The 22,012-nt window shown below is 26.9% G+C and overlaps 1 protein-coding gene across 2 annotated transcripts in view; it reads left to right on the forward strand.

Annotated features, from left to right (window-relative positions):
* Positions 1–22,012, forward strand: part of LOC145241464 (monocarboxylate transporter 12-B-like) — a 373,770-nt gene that overhangs the window by 235,617 nt on the left and 116,141 nt on the right. For both annotated transcript variants that reach the window (XM_080104444.1, XM_080104445.1), the window contains one exon: positions 7,625–7,741. In XM_080104444.1, coding sequence (XP_079960570.1) covers positions 7,625–7,741 — 117 coding nt within the window. The remainder of the gene's footprint in view (positions 1–7,624; positions 7,742–22,012) is intronic.

The raw sequence follows: 22,012 nt of genomic DNA on the forward strand, positions 1-22,012 counted from the left end.
ATCTTGGTACACTTTTGCGTTTACAGTTCCTTTGATGAAGCATTAATTACCAACACCTTTAGCACTCATACAGCCTCAAACCATGCAAGACTGCGGGAACTTCACAGACTTCTTAACGCATTCTTGGTTATACCGTTCCGTGGTTCTTCGCCAAACACGTGGCCCTTGGTCGCCGAAGGAGATACAAAATCGAGACTCATCTGAAAAGCAACTGCCCATAAAACGTGGACTGCAGACGAACGGTGGCGTGTGATCTTTTCAGATGAGTCTCGATCTTGGTCAAATAGTCCGTGATAAGGATTGAGCACCCTTGGGGTAAACCGCGCAAATCTTTTCCATCTTCATTTCCTCATGAATAATTGGGTGTACAGTTACCACACTGACATCAAACTTTGCACTTATTGTCTCTATTGACACACAACGGTTCTTATCAATGAAATTCTTTATTTGGCCAGGCAATACTGTTTTCTGAATTCCTTAATGCTTTCAGACTTCTCATCATCCCTCAAAGACTCCTTTCCGTGCTTGAATCTTTCATGCCAATCTAAAACTGATGCTTGATTCATGCAAGATTGTCCAAAATCAGTCTGAAGCATTCTATAGTTTTATGTTCAGATTGCATTTTTGAAGTTCACCAGTTGTAGTGATCAGGCTTTAGTAGGGTGTATTCTAATTCCTACTGTAGCTGTTCATTTGAGCTTAAAATTATAATAATTGTAATCGGATACGTTTTTCTTGTAATTCACTTATATGTTATTAATTAGAATAATAATTAATTAGAATAATAATTAATTAGAATAATAATTAATTAGAAGAGTAATTAATTAGAAGATTAATTAATTAGAACATTAATTAATTAGAAGATTAAAAAATTAAAAGAATCATCAATTAGAAGAATAAAATTAGAGCTTTGTATTTAATTTTACTCATTGGATTTATATTATTAATAGCGCATATACCCAAGTGTCAGGTCCATTTCTGATGCTAAACCTTCAAGTTTTACTAACAGTTTTATTGTCTTTTTCTTCATTTCTATGTTTCTAAATAACAAACAAAACATTGCATCATGTGTTCATTATGAATATCGCAACGATGATATTATAAATAAACGATAATATTATGAATAAACGATAATATTATAAATAAACGATAATATTATGAATAAACTATAATATTATAAATAAACGAAAATATTATAAATAAATGATATTTTTATAAATAAACGAAAATATTATAAATAAACGATAATATAAATAAATGATAATATTATAAATAAACGATAATATTATAAATAAACGATAATATTATGAATAAACGATAATATTATAAATAAACGATTATATTATAAATAAATGACATTATTATAAATAAACGATAATATTACAAATAAACAGTAATATTATAAATAAATTATAATACTATAAACAAACGATAATATTATAAATAAACGATAATATTATGAATAAATGATAATATTATAAATAAACGAAAATATTATAAATAAACGGTAATATTATAAACAAACGATAATATTATAAATAAATGATAATATTATAAATAAATGATAATATTATAAATAAATGATAATATTATAAATAAACCATAATATTATATATAAATGATAATATTATTAATAAATGATAATATTATAAATGCACGATAATATTATAAATAAATGATAATATTATAAAGAAATTATAATATTATAAATAAACGATATTATTATAAATAAATGATAATATTATAAATAAACGATAATATTATATATTAACGATTCTACTATGAATAAACGATACTCTTTTAAATAAACGACGTCATTATAAATAAACGATAATATTATAAATAAATGATTGTATTATAAATAAACGGTAATATTATAAATAAACGAGACTATTATAAATAAACGATGATTATGTAAATAAACGATAATATTATACATAAATGACAATATTATTAATAAATGATAATATTATAAATAAACTCTCATATTATAAATAAACGATAATATTATTAATAAACGATATGAATATAAATACACGATAATATTATAAAGAAACGATAATTATATAAATAAACAATGATAATAGAAATAACGACAATATTATAAATAATAGATAATATTATAAATAAACTCTAATATTATAAAAACAAAGATAATATAATAATTAAACGATAATAATGCAAATAAACGATAATATAATAAATAAACGATAGTATTATTAATAAACGATAATAATATAAATAAATACTAATATTATAATTAAACGATAATAATATAAATAAACCATTATATTATAAATAAATAATAATATTACAAACAAACGGTTTATATAAATTAACTCTAATATTATGAATAAACGATAATATAAGTAAATGATAATAATATAACTAAACGATAATATTATAAATAAACGATAATAGTATTAATAAACAAAAATAATATAAATAACTGATATTATAATAAATAAACCATAATATTATGAATAAACGATAATTTTATGATTAAACAATAATATTATAAATAAACGATAATATTATAATTAAACGATAATAATATCAAAAAACGATGATATTATAATTAAACGATAATAATATAAATAAACTCCCATATCATAAATAAACCGTAATAATATAAATAAACGATAATAATATGAATAAACGATAATATTATAAATAAACGATAATATTATTAATAAACTCTAATATTATAAATAAACAGTAATATTAAAAATAAACGATAATATTATAAATAAACGAAAATATTATAAATAAACTCTAATATGATAAATAAACTCTAATTTTATATATAAACGATAATAGAATAAATAAACGATAATGATATAAATAAACGATAATATTATAAATAAACGATAATATTATAAATAAACGATAATATTATAAATAAACGATAATAATATAAATAAACGATAATATTATGGATAAACTCTATTATGAATAAACGATAATATTATAAAGAAAATTTTACATTATAAATAAACAATACTATTATTAATAAACTCTAATATTATAAATAAACGGTAATATTATAAATAAATGATAATATTATAAACAAACAATAACATTATAAATAAACGATAATATTATAAATAAATGATGATATTATAAATAAATGATAATATTATCAATAAAATTTAATATTATAAATAAACGATAATATTATGAATATACTCTAATATTCTAAATAAACAATAACATTATGAATAAATTCTTATAATATAAAGAAAGGAAAATATTATAAATAAATTATAATATTATAAATAAACAATAATATTATAAATAAATTATAATATTATAAACAAACGATAATATTATAAATAAACGATAATGATAAAAATAAATGATAATATTATAAATAAATGATAATATTATGAATAAACTCTAATATTATGAATAAACGATAATATTATCAATAAACTCTATTATTATAAATAAACGATAATATAATAAATAAACTCTATCATTGTAAATAAACGATAATATTATAAATAAACGATAATATTATGAATAAACGATAATATTATGAATAAACTCTAATATTATAAATAAACTCTAATATTATAAATAAACGATAATATTATAAATAAATTAAAATATTCTAAATAAACGATAATAATATGAATAAACGATAATATTATAAATAAACGATAATATTATAAATAAACGATACCATTATAAATAAACCGTAATAATATAAATAAACGATAATAATATTAATAAACGATAATATCATAAATAAACGATAATATTAGAAATCAACGATAAAATATAAATAAAAGATCATATTATTAATAACCGATAATAATATAAATAAGCGATGATATTGTAAATAAAGGATTATATTATAAATTAAAGATAATAATATAAATAAAAGATAATATTATAAATAAACGATAATATTATTAATAAACTCTAATATTATGAATAAACGATATTATACTTAATAAACTCTAATATTATAAAAAAACTCTAATATTATAAATAAACAATAATATTATAAATAAATTCAAATATTCTAAATAAACGATAATAATATAAATAAACCGTAATATTATAAATAAACTTTAATATTATGAATAAACGATTCTATTATAAATAAACCCTAATAATATAAATAATCGATAATAATATTAATATACGATTATATCATAAATAAACGATAATATTACAAATAAACGATAAAAATATAAATAAAAGATCATATTATAAATAAACAATAATAATATAAATAAACGATAATAATATAAATAAATGATAATATTATAAATAAACGATAATATTATTAATAAACTCTAATATTATGAATAAACGATAATATTATAAATAAACTCTATTATTATAAATAAACGATAATAATAGAAATTAACAATAATATCATAAATAAATTATAATATTATAAACTAACCATAATATTATAAATAAACGATAATAATATAAATAAATGATAATATTATAAATAAACGATAATATCATTAATAAAGTCTAATATTATGAATAAACGATGATATTATAAATAAACTCTATTATTATAAATAAACGATAATATTATAAATAAACGATAATATTATGAATAAACGATATTATAATGAATAAACTCTAATATTATAAATAAACTCTAATATTCTAAATAAACATAATATTATAAATACATTCAAATATTCTAAATAAACGATAATAATATGAATAAACGATAATAATATAAATAAACGGTAATATTATAAATAAACTTTAATATTATTAATAGCGATGCTATTATAAATAAACCCTAATAATATAAATAATCGATAATAATATTAATATACGATTATATCATAAATAAACGATAATATTACAAATAAACGATAAAAATATAAATAAAAGATCATATTATTAATAAACAATAATAATATAAATAAACGATGATATTATAAATAAAGGATAATATTATAAATAAACGATAATATTATAAATAAACGATAATATTAGAAATAAACGATAATATTATAAAGAAACGATTATAACATAAGTAAACGATATTAATAATAGACGATAATATTATAAATTAACGATAATAATATAAATAAACGATAAAAATTTTAATAAACTATAAGTTTATAAATAAACGATAATATTATAAATAAACTATAATATTATAAATAAACGATAATATTATAAATAGATGATAATATTCTAAATAAATGATAATATTATAAATAAACGATAATATTATGAATAGATGATAATATTATAAATAAATGATAATATTATAAATAAACGATAACATTATGAATAGATGATAATATTATAAATACATGATAATATTATAAATAAACGATAATATTATAAATAAACGATAATATTATAAATATATGATAATATTATAAATATATGATAATATTATAAATAAATTATATTATTATAAATAAACGATAATATTATAAATAAACTATAATATTATAAATAAACGATAATATTATAAATAAACGATAATATTATAAATAGATGATAATATTATAAATAAATGATAATATTATAAATAAATGATATTATTATAAATAAACGATAATATTATAAATAAATGATAATATTATAAATAAACGATAATATTATAAATAGATGATAATATTATAAATAAATGATAATAATATAAATGAAGTCTAATGTAAGAAATTATGAAACTGTCGTATATTTGCTCGATTTAAGACGTGTTTCGTATTATTATAGTTTTGTTTTCATTAACATGGCCGAAACTATGTGACACTAATAGAGAGTGTCAGAATGGATTATTCTTACGTTTTGTCTATCTTGTTTTTCCCTTTTTCTGTTTTTCTTCCGATATTTTATTATTTTTTCTCGTTTTCAATTAGCTCGCTATGTATATCCTTTTTTGCTTTAACTTACTTTCTTCTTGTTTTTCCTTTGCTTTAATGTTTCCTTTTTTGTGCATCTTTCATGTGTTTTTCTTTGTTCAAGTCTTTAATGTTTATTTTCTTGCTGACTTTCGCTCATTAATTTGCATGTATTACATGCTTGTTGTTTTATTTTCTCTTGTCGTTTCATTTTTCCTTTGTTTCTTTTCTAGTTTCTTCTTTTCTGCATTTTTTTTAGTTTGTCTTTTATGTAGTTCTTAACATTTTTTAATCTACATGCTCTGCTGACATTGCTAAAACTAGCGATTACTTTGATCGCCATTCAAAATATTTATTACAAGATGAAAGCACGAAGAATTGTTAACGCTGAAATTAGGAAAATTGTAAAGATATCAACTATCTGCAACCGCGTCAACAAATATTAACAGTTTATATTGACTGGTGAAAGTACCCGGTCTTTACTGGTTTGGGAATAGTAAAAAATTATTTATGCACAAAAATGTAATTTTAATTATTTAAATATCGATACTATGTTGATATCTACTAATGCTTACCCTTTACAAGTGATCAATGTTTGATTAAATGTGTATAAAATTGAAAAGTAATGTTATGTATTTTCTATTATTTAATTTTTTCATTATATATATAATTGTTTGGCGTTGTTAATTGTTTATATGTTGTAAAACAAACAACCTGAATGAAACCACGTTACTGTCACTGGCTCACTTTAAAGTTGCCCGATCTCTCAAACACAATATTGGTGTTTTGTGTGGTTTTGTTTGTCTAATCAAACTTTCGTTTATTTAATCGAAATTTCGTTTGTCTAATCGAAATTTTGTTTATTTAATCGAAACTTCGTTTACTTAATCGAAATTGCGTTTATTTAATCGGAATTTTGTCTGTTTAATCGAAATGTTGTTTGTCTAATCGAAATTTTATTTTTCTAACCGAAATTTGTTTGTCTAATCGAAATTTAGTTCGTTTAATCGAAATTTATTTATAAATTTGAGTGTAACTTTTTCAAATATTCTTAATGAAATAAATGTTTGAAAACTTTGCTTGTTTGTAATGATTGTACACAATTGTTGAATCAATTAAGAAAGTTTTTTTATTAAATCATTAGAATCATGCAGAATAAAAGAACGTTCGATATTGAAAATGGCAAAAAGTGTGTCAAATTTATTTCTGTTTCCGAACTATGGAGTTATTTAATTAAACTTTGCGAAGTTCGTTTTGAATTCTTTCTAGAGGCACCACTTATAAAGATTAATGTATATAAACAGATTGTTAGTTGAATGGAAATGTATAGTATGAGAGTGTTGGAAATCGCCAAATATGAATCTTTTTTTTTTTCAGAAACATTGTATGGGGTGCGTTAGCACAAAAGAACGGAAGACATATGTGACTAATTTCCTAAAGTTAGGTTCAATCAATGTCAACTTTCTACATTTGCCGATTCAAGTCTTTTCATTTTGATTGATTATATGCACGCTGTTTTAAGGATTATTTAATCCCAATCCTTATTGTATCATTAAATATTTTAATACTATTGCTTCTTGAATTGTTTCCATGAATTTAATTTTCTAATTTGGGCCTAAAAACCATACCAAATGGCTACGCCCAAGTACAGTTGAACAAAGTATCGCGCGTTAAGTAAAATCAGCTAACGTACGCATGTTAATATAGTAGATATAGTCATGAAATCATCGTTTCCCATTTGTAATAAATTTATTTTTGATATATTATTTTCTTTCCAGGTGGACTAGAGCGATCAAATGGAGTTATTTACTTAAAATTAGTAGAAGAATTTGGACGAAGTGCCGTCGACACAGCATGGGTTGTCTCTCTTAGTTCAACAGCGCGGCTGTTATTAGGTAAGTTCCTACTTTTATACAAAAATCTTTATCCGTCTCTGATAGTTATTATTGACCCACTTGGAATTTATTAGGCGAGTTTTATCAATTATATCTTACAGGAAAAAACAGAAATGTCGTTACCTAAAGTGTAAGTTACAAGTCTCTCCATATTTACAACTAGTAGTACCCGATAACCGGCGTTGCCCGCTGGAAACTTGCACCCCCTTGGAAAAGTAAAGTACGGGTGTTGTTGTTGCTGCTGCCCAATCCCCAACCTCCTCGTGTTATGAACGGCTTTCAGAATAGACTCCCCAACTCCTCATAATAAGAACGGTTATCGGAATAGATACCCCTACCTACCCTTTTCAAAAACGGGTGGAGAGAGGTGGTGTAGTAAGGATATTGAGCAAACCCCAGCCGTAAAAAAATAAAATTAAAAAGTAGAATCGAAGGTAAAAATATAAAAAAGATTAAACGCAAAAGGCATTCCGGGTGGATGAAAAAAAAGAAAAAAAGTAGCAGGAACCAGTCAGATTCGAACCGGTAAAGCGAAGGATGTAAAAAAAAAAGAAGACATCCATTTAGTTGTTGAGAGAGAGAGAGAAAGAGAGAGAGAGAGAGAGAGAGAGAGAGAAATATTATATGTAACCGATGATTCCCATTTTTATTCGTGACTTTCATAAATACCCTCAACAGAATTTGCTCTGACAAATTTACTGCATATATACTCTTAACATAAATAACCCCGACCAACTCTCGCCTTGTCGGCGGAGACATGAATTCATCAACTAATCATATGCAATGGGACACCCTCACATTGAAAACGGGGCCAGTGGTTGGCCCTAGACGGCGATTCCTGAAATCGTAGAACGGAGTCTTGGTGGATAAGTATTCGGTCGTTCTTTACTATTTTCTTTTTTTTTTTTTACTAAACGGAAAATCAAAAAAGCCTGATCCGATCAATCGGTTGCTTACATCATGCCATATTATCTATAAGTTGATCCACAATATTCGGTTTAACTCTTCAAAACATCTAAAGCTTATTATCTTCCTTTTTATTTTAACCCGAAAAATTAGAATGCGGTTGCTGAATGTCAATAAGGTTGAGAATAAAGCTTACCAATGCGACGAGTTTTAAGCGAATTAATATTTTTTGAAATAATCTTTTTCTTGGAATGGTACTACCTTAGAATAATGCCTCCTTTTCTCAGTAAAAGTCCCTTCTAGGAGATATGTTCCCATTTTTACTGTAAAAGGTGTTTCTCATAGCAATGTATTCTATGAATATAAATAATTTTCCTACATATGGAATTATATCTGATTAAATTTGTAGAAAGAATACAAAACTAATGCTATGCGTCTATGATTCGGGGGAGCGTTGAAGTCTTTTCTGAATTAACAATGCTCAAACAGCAATAATTTCTAAGAGTAATGCATTCTAATATCAATGTATTCTAAGCGTAACTTATTCTAAAAATATATATATAACTAACATGGGTGCCCGGTGTTGCCCGGGTGTTTGGAGGTGTGTTGAGCAAAAAAAAAGTGGTAGTAGGAAGGCAGGCTCGAACCCGTAACGCGAAGGAGGAAAAGAACGGGGAAAACGTGACGTCTTTGCTGTTACGACCATCGCCAAACCGGAAGTGACGTAGTTTTAAATTAAGGCTAGACAATCAAAAAGAGGGGGTGACTTTCGAAAATATCTGTGAAAAAAGCAACCCCTGTAGAAAGTGTCCAGTTGAGGATGAAGAAATTAATGTTTTTAGCCAATTTTTCGGTATTTGTCGTCTGAAGGGTCGAACTTTAAAACAATACTGATCTTGTAAAAATTCGTCACCTCTGTCGAAAGTTTAGGCAGACATGCAAACATACATACATACATTTATATATGGGTAGGTGAAATTTTCAACCCAAACCGATTAAAAAAGCTTGCTCTATCTCTGAATACCCTTGATGTAAAATTTCGAATGTTTAGATGAAGAATTGTCTGAGTAATTTGGTAAAGACCGCAGAGGTCAACTTTTTAAAACTTATACCACTATTATGGCGCCTTAGCATTTATTATTTTCGGCTCAAATCAAGTTATTAAATCAGATCCATGTTCAAGAAACCTATATCTAAAATTTCAATTGTTTATACCCAAAATTGGCGGAGGAGTTTGGTAGAGTTCTCAAAGGTCAAATCGTTTAACTCTGACCCCTTAACTGCCAAATGTTTGGCCGAAAACGGATTGTAAAGGTTTACCCAAATCTCCATACCCTGTATATCAAAGTTCGAGACTATAGATTGAAAATTAATAGAGTTATAGGGAAACAGACAGACACACACAGACAGACACTTTCACTTTTATAGATAGATGGATAGATTTTAAGAAATTGATTACGATCAAAAAATGAATTAAGACGCAGGATTTATTGTTTACATATTTTATATGTGGACAGATTTAACTTGTCACTGTGCTGAAAATCCATGCGATAGTTAAGCTTCCTATGTTATTAAGTTCCCCGGAATGATGTTCAGTCAGTATTATCGTAACTTTCACATGGTTTTCATCCACAATAAATTGTCATTTTATTGGCAGATTTTCACGTGCAGATGTTAACTTAGTCCATTTTGTTTTACAATTGCAACTGGCGGTATCTGTCATGTCGAGTTGAATTCTATTCCATCGTGACAGGAAAGTTCCTCTAAGCTTATATTAGATGATTCATAGTATGTTAGATATTCAGTTTCGACGTAAACTAAATCTCCTAAGTCCTGTATATTATAAACATGATTATAATTTTACTCGTTTTTAGTAAATCGAACAAAATACTTCACATGGTCAGGCATTCTTGCTGATGAAATCAAGCCTCTTAACGAACTGCTTGCATTCGATGATGTTAGGAATGACACGATTGATAAGCTTTGTTTCGAAAAGGACGCTGGGGCCGGAGGGCAGTTTCGAAGCTAGCCATATTTACAGTGAAAACGTGTAATCTTCTTGAGAGAAATGGCGCGTACAAACGATAGAGGTGAGTGTGAGTAAGTCGCTCTCAGGTAAAAATCGGTTAATTCAATCACGAACAATCAATTAGAGTCAAACAGTCGAGATGCAGTACTAATGAATAATGTATCAGAAACACTTATTTTGTTTGATGGAAAGATATGTGTAAGCGATACAGAATAATTAAATCAAGGGATAACACATATATGCACATAGAATTTTTATCTATCTATTTAGCCATATATAATATATATGTGTGTGTGTGTATATATCTGTGTGTATATGTGTGTATATATGTGTATGAATATATATGTGTGTGTTATTCTTATCACTCACTCACAAACACACACACACATACACACGCACATACTCACACACACATACTCACACACGCACACGCACACACACATATATCTATAATATAAAGCTGAACGTCTGTGTGCGTGTGTGTGTGTGTGTGTGTGTGTGTCTGGTCACGAATAGGTTCGTATATGGTTGACTATTTAAAAAAAAACTGATTACATATAATGATAGAAGATCTATCGAGGATCAGGAATGCGTATGTTTGATCTGGTAGAACGGCGGTTTATAAGAATTGTGGGGTCTGCGTTCGCGCCTGGCCCTCAAAGTATGGAAATAAACATGAAAAAAAATGTTTACAGGGATTTTTATATAGATGTACATAAAAATACTTTAATAATTATGTTTCAACTTAAATAAGGATAGTATAATAAAATTGTGGGGTCTGCGTTCGCGCCTGTACTCCATTGAAATATAGCACAAACTTTAACAAAGTCGTTTCATATCTATTTGCGTAAGTATATTTTGATAATTATGTTTCAGTTTGAATAAATGTGGTATAATAAAATTATTGGGTGTTCGTTCGCGCCTGACCTCCATAGAATGGAAATATGTCACAAAGTTTAACAAGGCTTTTTAAAAGGGGTGAGGATCCACAATAACACCTTAACTTAAATCTTAATTCACGTTAGCTTTTATTTATTTTTTTGAATTGAATCATATTGTGTGGAATAAATTCACCTCATAAATTCACGCTCTTATTAAAGTGAAAACAAAAAAAAGTCGGAACTTTAGACAATTCTCGACACAAATTTTGCATAACTATGTTTAAGCTTTTTTGTCAGGGTACTAGAAGGAATTCAGTTGATTCCAACCCTTTCTGCGTGTTCTTTATATTACAATAGTAGAACCCTGAATCCGATGGCGCAATATTACACTGTTCAATACTGTAAAACTGAAACGAAGCTGTTCTGCTTGAAAACGGCGCTATTTTCTTCTTATTCATATTTATATCGATCCTTTGCTTTAAAAAACTAAAGTAATTACGTGTTATTTTTTTAATATCCCATTTTGCTGTTTCGGATTATTTTACTAATGTAAGTAAAGCTTCATTATTTTTCAAAACTGTTTTTGTTTCTTTGTTTTTCGATATTTCGTCGATATTATTTAGTAAGCGTGTTTAGCAGAAAAGCCAACAAATGACTACTCGATAAAATGAATATACAAGAAATAAATGTTACTATAGGCAATAAAAGTTCAGTTCATGCTTTTGTCTTTGTTTTGAAATAGTTTTAATGCTCTTTGCTTGAAATAATTTCAGCGAACCGAAATTAAAACGAAATTAAAACGAAATTTGAGGTGATAACTACTTAAATTAATGTTTATATAAACTATACATGCAATAATCGAATATTCCTCAAGCACAAAATAACGGAAAACATTAAAATATGTTTATAAATATTCCTTACGTTGACGGAACTCGCTTATATTGTTAACACAGAATGCTCAGGTACTCCTACTTCGCGGCCATTTTGATTTTTTTTTTAACCTGTTCGTGAATTAAAAAAAATTATAAACTACTTAAAAATTATAAACTACTTAAAAATACAAACCAATAAACTTTTCTACCACAAAAGTAACTTTTATTGACATTTATTATGTGTATATTTATATTATTATATATATAACATTTTCTCTTTGTAAGGAAACATCATTTTGTTGGTCACTCTTGGTTACGAATGGAAACAAAGTTGATATAAAAAAATATATTTTCGCGAAAATTATCTTTACTTCCATCATATTTTGCTTAGGGTAAAATTTTTGAGTATCAAAACCTTTTTCTTTACAACCCCTTCCTTTTCATAACCTATCATACTTTCATCAATCACAGTCCATTTTCTGTAGGCTGTTTTTTGGACCCAGTCAACGACGGGTACTTCTGCTTGTATATATATATATATATATATATATATATATATATATATATATAAAATGTTATAAAAATATGTGTGTTGCAATTAAGTTACACAGATGTGTTTTATCTCCGCATTTAGCTTATAATTCCCTACAGAGATAATAAGTCGATGCCCTGTCGTGCATTAATTGTCATAAACACTATTTAATAATTCACTATATAGCTATACTCATGTATTTAGCACTGATGAAGTAAATACTTAAAATCGATACTTAATATTTTATATCGCCTTATTATGTTTTATGTGGATACATGAAATAATCATAAATACACACGCAATTATATATATATATATTTTTGAGAATAGCTCGCGTTACTCTAAAATAAACAGATTTTATACCACCAGATTCTAGCTTAGTAATAAGGATGATAAAACAAGGTGGGGATAAAAATAAAATATTTAAACAGTTAAATACAGCATTTGTTCGTTATCCTGATGCTTTTGAATCGTTTAAGATAAACCAGACTACATTAATAAAGGAAATCCAAAACTATATTAGCAATGTATAAAATGTATTTATAATTACATATAATAAATTTATAAAAAAAAAAAAATGTATATATGTAAAAATAAAATATTTTTAACCTTTATATATCTAATTTTAAATAAATAAGAATGTAAATATAAAAACTACTAATTATAGTGGGGGTGATAAGTAGTTAAATGGATTAATCCAAAGCTTATAAATACAAGACTGAAAAATTAAATGTATCCATTTTAAATGTGGAAATTGATGAATCGCACAGGTAAGAAATTCAATTTTATACTATGAAAAGGTTAGTAATTGCAATTAAGAATAGGAAATTGGATAAAAAAATTTTTGTAACATGTCTTCTTCCTAAGATTAAGGGTGGTGGTGTTTGATCAACACTGCTGGGGAGCCATGAAGTAATATACTGTTTTGTTTTTAAATCCCCGAAACAGTGTTTCATGGTAAACAACTGATGATCCCTTGAAAAATTAAAAAAAAATTGGTATTATAGTAAATTCGAGAGAGTTGATGCAGTGATTGCAGGTGATTAAATGACTTACTGACTAAGTGTTTTTTTTTAACGAATGATAAAAAGTAATTTTTTGTGTAGTTTCAAATGTTAAAAAAACTTCATAGACTATATATATATATATATATATATATATATATATATATATATATATATATATATTAAGAAAGTGTGCGAGAATATATATATATATATATGTGGAAAATCATTATATATGTATGTGTGTGTGTCTGTGTGTTTGTGTGTGTATGTGTGGGTGTGTCATATTAAGCATTGACAGTAGATAATTAAAGCATTAGTTTTTTAAGACACACAATTTTCCAAGTAGATTTGCTTATGTAATTTGAAGGTTAGTTCGGACGCACTGAAAATATTTATCTCATTTTCATAATATTTCTAATAGTTCATTGCTATATTAGCAACACATAAGTATATTGAGATATTGACGGGTGTCAATAGTGTATCAAACATTCGTTGTCAGGCAACGACTAAGACCAGATTGATAAAACGTGCAGCATGTTGTTCTAGTGAATAACGTTGTTCTAGTGAATAACGTTGTTCTAGTGAATAACGTTGTTATAGTGATTACCGTTGTTCAAGTGAATAACGTTGTTCTAGTGAATAACGTTTTTCTAGTGAATAACGTTGTTATAGTGAATAACGTTGTTCAAGTGAATAACGTTTTTCTGGTGAATAACGTTGTTCAAGTGAATAACGTTTTTCTAGTGAATAACGTTGTTATAGTGAATAACGTTGTTCTAGTGAATAACGTTTTTCTATTGAATAACGTTTTTCTAGTGAATAACGTTTTTCTATTGAATAACGTTTTTCTAATAAATAACGTTGTTCTAATGAATAACGTTGTTCTAATGAATAACGTTGCTCTAATGAATAACGTTTTTCTAATGAATAACGTTTTTCTAGTGAATAACGTTGTTCTAGTGAATAACGTTGTTCTAATGAATAACGTTGTTCTAATGAATAACGTTTTTCTAATGAATAACGTTTTTCTAGTGAATAACGTTGTTATAGTGAATAACGTTGTTCTAGTGAATAACGTTGTTCTATTGAATAACGTTTTTCTAGTGAATAACGTTGTTCTAATGAATAACGTTGTTCTAGTGAATAACGTTGTTCTAATGAATAACGTTGTTCTAATGAATAACGTTTTTCTAATGAATAACGTTTTTCTAGTGAATAACGTTGTTCTAATGAATAACGTTTTTCTAGTGAATAACGTTGTTCTAATGAATAACGTTGTTCTAATGAATAACGTTGTTCTAATGAACAACGTTGTTCTAATGAATAACGTTGTTCTAATGAATAACGTTTTTCTAATGAATAACGTTTTTCTAGTGAATGACGTTGTTCTAATGAATAACGTTGTTCTAATGAATAACGTTGTTCTAATGAATAACGTTGTTCTAATGGATAACGTTGTTCTAGTGAATAACGTTGTTTTAGTGAATAACGTTGTTCAAGTGAATAACGTTGTTCTATTGAATAACGTTTTTCTAGTGAATAACGTTGTTATAGTGAATAACGTTGTTCTAATGAATAACGTTTTTCTAGTGAATAACGTTGTTCTAATGAATAACGTTGTTCTAATGAATAACGTTGTTCTAATGAATAGCGTTGTTCTAGTGAATAACGTTGTTATAGTGAATAACGTTGTTCTAATGAATAACGTTGTTCTAGTGAATAACGTTGTTCTAGTGAATAACGTTGTTCTAGTGAATAACGTTGTTCTAGTGAACAATTGTTCTAGTCAATAACGTTGTTCTAGTGAATAACGTTGTTCTAGTAAATAATGTTGTTTTAGTGAATAATATTGTTCTAATGAATAACGTTGTTCTAGTGAATAACGTTGTTATAGTGAATAACGTTGTTCTAATGAATAACGTTGTTCTAGTGAATAACGTTGTTCTAGTGAATAACGTTGTTCTAGTGAATAACGTTGTTCTAATGAATAATTGTTCTAGTCAATAACGTTGTTCTAGTGAATAACGTTGTTCTAGTGAATAATGTTGTTTTAGTGAATAACATTGTTCGAGTGAATAACGTTGCTCTAGTGTATAACGCTTTTTAGGGAATAACGTTGTTCTAATGAATAACGTTTTTCTAATGAATAACGTTGTTCTAATGAATAACGTTGTTCTAGTGAATAACGTTGTTCTAGTGAATAACGTTGTTCTAATGAATAACGTTGTTCTAGTGAATAACGTTGTTCTAGTGAATAACGTTGTTCTAGTGAATCACGTTGTTCTAATGAATAACGTTGTTCTAGTGAATAACGTTGTTCTAATGAATAACGTTTTCTAGTGAATAACGTTGTTCTAATGAATAACGTTGTTCTAATGAATAACGTTGTTCTAGTGAATAACGTTGTTCTAATGAATAACGTTGTTCTAGTGAATAACGTTGTTCTAGTGAATAACATTTTTCTAATGAGTAACGTTTGTCTAGTGAATAACGTTGTTCTAGTGAATAACGTTTTTCTAGTGAATAACGTTGTTCTAGTGAATAACGTTTTTCTAATGAATAAAGTTTTTCTAGTGAATAAGGTTGTTCTAATGAATAACGTTGTTCTAGTGAATAACGTTGTTCTAATGAATAACGTTCTTTTAATGAATAACGTTGTTCTAGTGAATAACGTTGTTCTAGTGAATAACGTTTTTCTAGTGAATAACGTTGTTCTAGTGAATAACGTTGTTCTAGTGAATAACGTTGTTCTAGTGAATTACGTTGTCTTAGTGAATAACGTTGTTCTAATGAATAACGTTGTTCTAATGAATAACGTTGTTCTAGTGAATAACGTTGTTCTAATGAATAACGTTTTTCTAGTGAATAACGTTTATCTAGTGAATAACGTTTTTCTAATGAATAACGTTGTTCTAATGAATAACGTTGTTCTAATGAATAACGTTTTTCTAATGAATAACGTTGTTCTAATGAATAACGTTGTTCTAATGAATAACGTTGTTCTAATGAATAACGTTTTTCTAATGAATAACGTTTTTCTAGTGAATAACGTTTTTCTAATGAATAACGTTGTTCTAGTGAATAACGTTGTTCTAATGAATAACGTTTTTCTAGTGAATAACGTTGTTGTAATGAATAACGTTTTAGTTGTTGTTGTAATGAATAACGTTTTAGTTGTTATTGTAATGAATAACGTTTCTAGTGAATAACGTTGTTCTAGTGAATAACGTTTTTCTAATGAATAACGTTGTTCTAGTGAATAACGTTGTTGTAATGAATAACGTTGTTCTAGTGAATAACGTTGTTCTAGTGAATAAAGTTGTTCTAGTGAATAACGTTGTTCTAGTGAATAACGTTTTTCTAATGAATAACGTTTTTCTAGTGAATAACGTTGTTCTAATGAATAACGTTGTTCTAGTGAATAACGTTTTTCTAATGAATAACGTTGTTCTAGTGAATAACGTTGTTCTAGTGAATAACGTTGTTCTAGTCAATAACGTTGTTCTAATGAATAACGTTTTTCTAGTGAATAACGTTGTTGTAATGAATAACGTTTTAGTTGTTGTTGTAATGAATAACGTTTTAGTTGTTATTGTAATGAATAACGTTTCTAGTTAATAACGTTTTTCTACTGAATAACGTTGTTCTAATGAATAACGTTGTTCTAGTGAATAACGTTGTTCTAGTGAATAACGTTATTCTAATGAATAACGTTTTTCTCGTGAATAACGTTTTTCTAATTAATAACGTTGTTCTAGTGAATAACGTTTTTCTAATGAATAACGTTTTTCTAGTGAATAACGTTGTTCTAATGAATAACGTTGTTCTAGTGAATAACGTTGTTCTAATGAATAACGTTGTTCTAATGAATAACGTTGTTCTAGTGAATAACGTTGTTCTAATGAATAACGTTTTTCTAATGAATAACGTTTTTCTAGTGAATAACGTTGTTCTAATGAATAACGTTGTTCTAATGAATAACGTTGTTCTAGTGAATAACGTTGTTCTAATGAATAACGTTGTTCTAATGAATAACGTTGTTCTAATGAATAACGTTGTTCTAGTGAATAACGTTGTTCTAATGAATAACGTTGTTCTAGTGAATAACGTTGTTCTAATGAATAACGTTGTTCTAGTGAATAACGTTGTTCTAATGAATAACGTTGTTCTAATGAATAACGTTGTTCTAGTGAATAACGTTGTTCTAATGAATAACGTTTTTCTAATGAATAACGTTGTTCTAATGAATAACGTTTTCCTAGTGAATAACGTTGTTCTAATGAATAACGTTGTTCTAGTGAATAACGTTGTTCTAATGAATAACGTTGTTCTAATGAATAACGTTGTTCTAGTGAATAACGTTGTTCTAATGAATAACGTTTTTCTAATGAATAACGTTTTTCTAGTGAATAACGTTGTTCTAATGAATAACGTTGTTCTAGTGAATAACGTTGTTCTAATGAAAAACGTTGTTCTAGTGAATAACGTTGTTCTAATGAATAACGTTGTTCTAATGAATAACGTTGTTCTAATGAATAACGTTTTTCTAATGAATAACGTTTTTCTAGTGAATAACGTTGTTCTAATGAATAACGTTTTTCTAGTGAATAACTTTGTTCTAATGAATAACGTTGTTCTAATGAATAACGTTGTTCTAATGAATAAAGTTTTTCTAGTGAATAAGGTTGTTCTAATGAATAACGTTGTTCTACTGAATAACGTTGGTCTAGTGAATAACGTTTTTCTAGTGAATAACGTTGTTCTAGTGAATAACGTTGTTCTAATGAATAACGTTTTTCTAGTGAATATCGTTGTTCTAGTGAATAACGTTTTTCTAATGAATAAAGTTTTTCTAGTGAATAAGGTTGTTCTAATGAATAACGTTGTTCTAGTTAATAACGTTGTTCTTATGAATAACGTTCTTCTAATGAATAACGTTGTTCTAGTGAATAACGTTGTTCTAGTGAATAACGTTTATCTAGTGAATAACGTTGTTCTAGTGAATAACGTTGTTCTAGTGAATAACGTTGTTCTAGTGAATTACGTTGTCTTAGTGAATAACGTTGTTCTAATGAATAACGTTGTTCTAATGAATAACGTTGTTCTAGTGAATAACGTTGTTCTAATGAATAACGTTTTTCTAGTGAATAACGTTTTTCTAGTGAATAACGTTTTTCTAATGAATAACGTTGTTCTAATGAATAACGTTGTTCTAATGAATAACGTTTTTCTAATGAATATTGTTGTTCTAATGAATAACGTTGTTCTAATGAATAACGTTGTTCTAATGAATAACGTTTTTCTAATGAATAACGTTTTTCTAGTGAATAACGTTTTTCTAATGAATAACGTTGTTCTAGTGAATAACGTTGTTCTAATGAATAACGTTTTTCTAGTGAATAACGTTGTTGTAATGAATAACGTTGTTCTAGTGAATAACGTTGTTCTAGTGAATAACGTTTTTCTAATGAATAACGTTTTTCTAGTGAATAACGTTGTTGTAATGAATAACGTTGTTCTAGTGAATAACGTTGTTCTAGTGAATAAAGTTGTTCTAGTGAATAACGTTGTTCTAGTGAATAACGTTTTTCTAATGAATAACGTTTTTCTAGTGAATAACGTTGTTCTAATGAATAACGTTGTTCTAGTGAATAACGTTTTTCTAATGAATAACGTTGTTCTAGTGAATAACGTTGTTCTAGTGAATAACGTTGTTCTAGTCAATAACGTTGTTCTAGTGAAAAACGTTTTTCTAGTGAATAACGTTGTTCTAGTGAATAACGTTTTTCTAATGAATAACGTTTTTCTAGTGAATAACGTTTTTCTAATGAATAACTATGTTCTAGTGAATAACGTTTTTCTAATGAATAACGTTTTTCTAGTGAATAACGTTGTTCTAGTGAATAACGTTGTTCTAGTGAATAACGTTTTTCTAGTGAATAACGTTGTTCTAGTGAATAACGTTGTTCTAGTGAATAACGTTGTTCTAGTGAATAACGTTTTTCTAGTGAATAACGTTGTTCTAGTGAATAACGTTGTTCTAGTGAATAACGTTTTTCTAGTGAATAACGTTGTTCTAGTGAATAATGTTGTTCTAGTGAATAACGTTGTTCTAGTGAATAACGTTGTTCTAATGAATAACGTTGTTCTAGTGAATAACGTTGTTCTAGTGAATAACGTTGTTCTAGTGAACAACGTTGTTCTAGTGAATAACGTTTTTCTAGTGAATAACGTTTTTCTAATGAATAACGTTGTTCTAGTGAATAACGTTGTTCTAGTGAATAACGTTGTTCTAGTGAATAACGTTGTTCTAGTGAATAACGTTGTTCTAGTGAATAACGTTTTTCTAATGAATAACGTTGTTCTAGTGAATAACGTTGTTCTAGTGAATAACGTTTTTCTAGTGAATAACGTTGTTCTAGTGAATGACGTTGTTCTAGTGAATAACGTTGTTCTAGTGAATAACGTTTTTCTAGTGAATAACGTTTTTCTAATGAATAACGTTGTTCTAGTGAACAACGTTGTTCTAGTGAATAACGTTTTTCTAGTGAATAACGTTTTTCTAATGAATAACGTTGTTCTAGTGAATAACGTTGTTCTAGTGAATAACGTTGTTCTAGTGAATAACGTTGTTCTAGTGAATAACGTTTTTCTAGTGAATAACGTTTTTCTAGTGAATAACATTGTTCTAGTGAATAACGTTGTTCTAGTGAATAACGTTGTTCTAGTGAATTACGTTGTCTTAGTGAATAACGTTGTTCTAATGAATAACGTTGTTCTAATGAATAACGTTGTTCTAGTGAATAACGTTGTTCTAGTGAATAACGTTGTTCTAGTGAATAACGTTGTTCTAGTGAATAACGTTTTTCTAATGAATAACGTTTTTTCTAGTGAATAACGTTGTTCTAATGAATAACGTTGTTCTAGTGAATAACGTTTTTCTAGTGAATAACGTTGTTCTAGTGAATAACGTTTTTCTAGTGAATAACGTTGTTATAGTGAATAACGTTGTTCTAGTGAATAACGTTTTTCTAGTGAATAACGTTGTTCTAGTGAATAATGTTGTTCTAGTGAATAACGTTGTTCTAGTGAATAACGTTGTTCTAGTGAATAACGTTTTTCTAGTGAATAACGTTGTTCTAGTGAATAACGTTGTTCTATTGAACAACGTTGTTCTAGTGAATAACGTTTTTCTAGTGAATAACGTTTTTCTAATGAATAACGTTGTTCTAGTGAATAACGTTGTTCTAGTGAATAACGTTGTTCTATTGAATAACGTTTTTCTAGTGAATAACGTTGTTCTAATGAATAACGTTGTTATAGTGAATAATGTTGCTCTAAAATACCAAAAGTGACATTGGTTTGTTTTTATCTTTTGGTTTTTGTTACTTCTCCCATGGATCGATATAGATACTTCGCTAAGAAAATTTCATACTCGTATGTACGTTATCATCCTATGCCTCATTTTTAAAGTGATGAAATCAGTGGATTGCCAAAGATTTCATTGCAAAATGACAATTTATTAAAATTACATCTAATGGCACACTACTGTGTCGAACATGAAAATCAAATTAAAATGCACTTTTTGCATTTGGTAATGGTTGTAAACGTGTGGTCCAAACAATTGAAATATTTCACAAACACGTACAAGTGTTTTGAGAGATACACTCGATAACTAGATGTATCTCGAAACTAGAGTACTCAGAGTTTTTAGACAAATGTGTCTCATTTCGAACAAATGTTGTACAGTAATATGGTTAACTCTGTGTTTCCGACGCCTGGCGTCCATAAAATGCCTGGGAAAATATATAACAGATGAAGGATACAACCGTGAAATTGTCCATGAATCCTACTAGTGTGCCGTTTGCTGTGTGAGCGAAATAAAAAAAATCGTTCTGTGATCTATCATATTTCCAGAGCATTTAACTGTAAATTGATTTATTAGATAACGCTCATAAGGATGACAATATCATTTATAAATGATTACTTGTATATGATAAATTGAAAACAATTTAATGAAAGATTTTAATCGCTTTCCTAACAG

The sequence above is a fragment of the Euprymna scolopes genome, chromosome 20 (genome assembly GCF_053919585.1).
Source record: "Euprymna scolopes isolate OS-2025 chromosome 20, ASM5391958v1, whole genome shotgun sequence".
NCBI lineage: Eukaryota > Metazoa > Mollusca > Cephalopoda > Sepiida > Sepiolidae > Euprymna > Euprymna scolopes.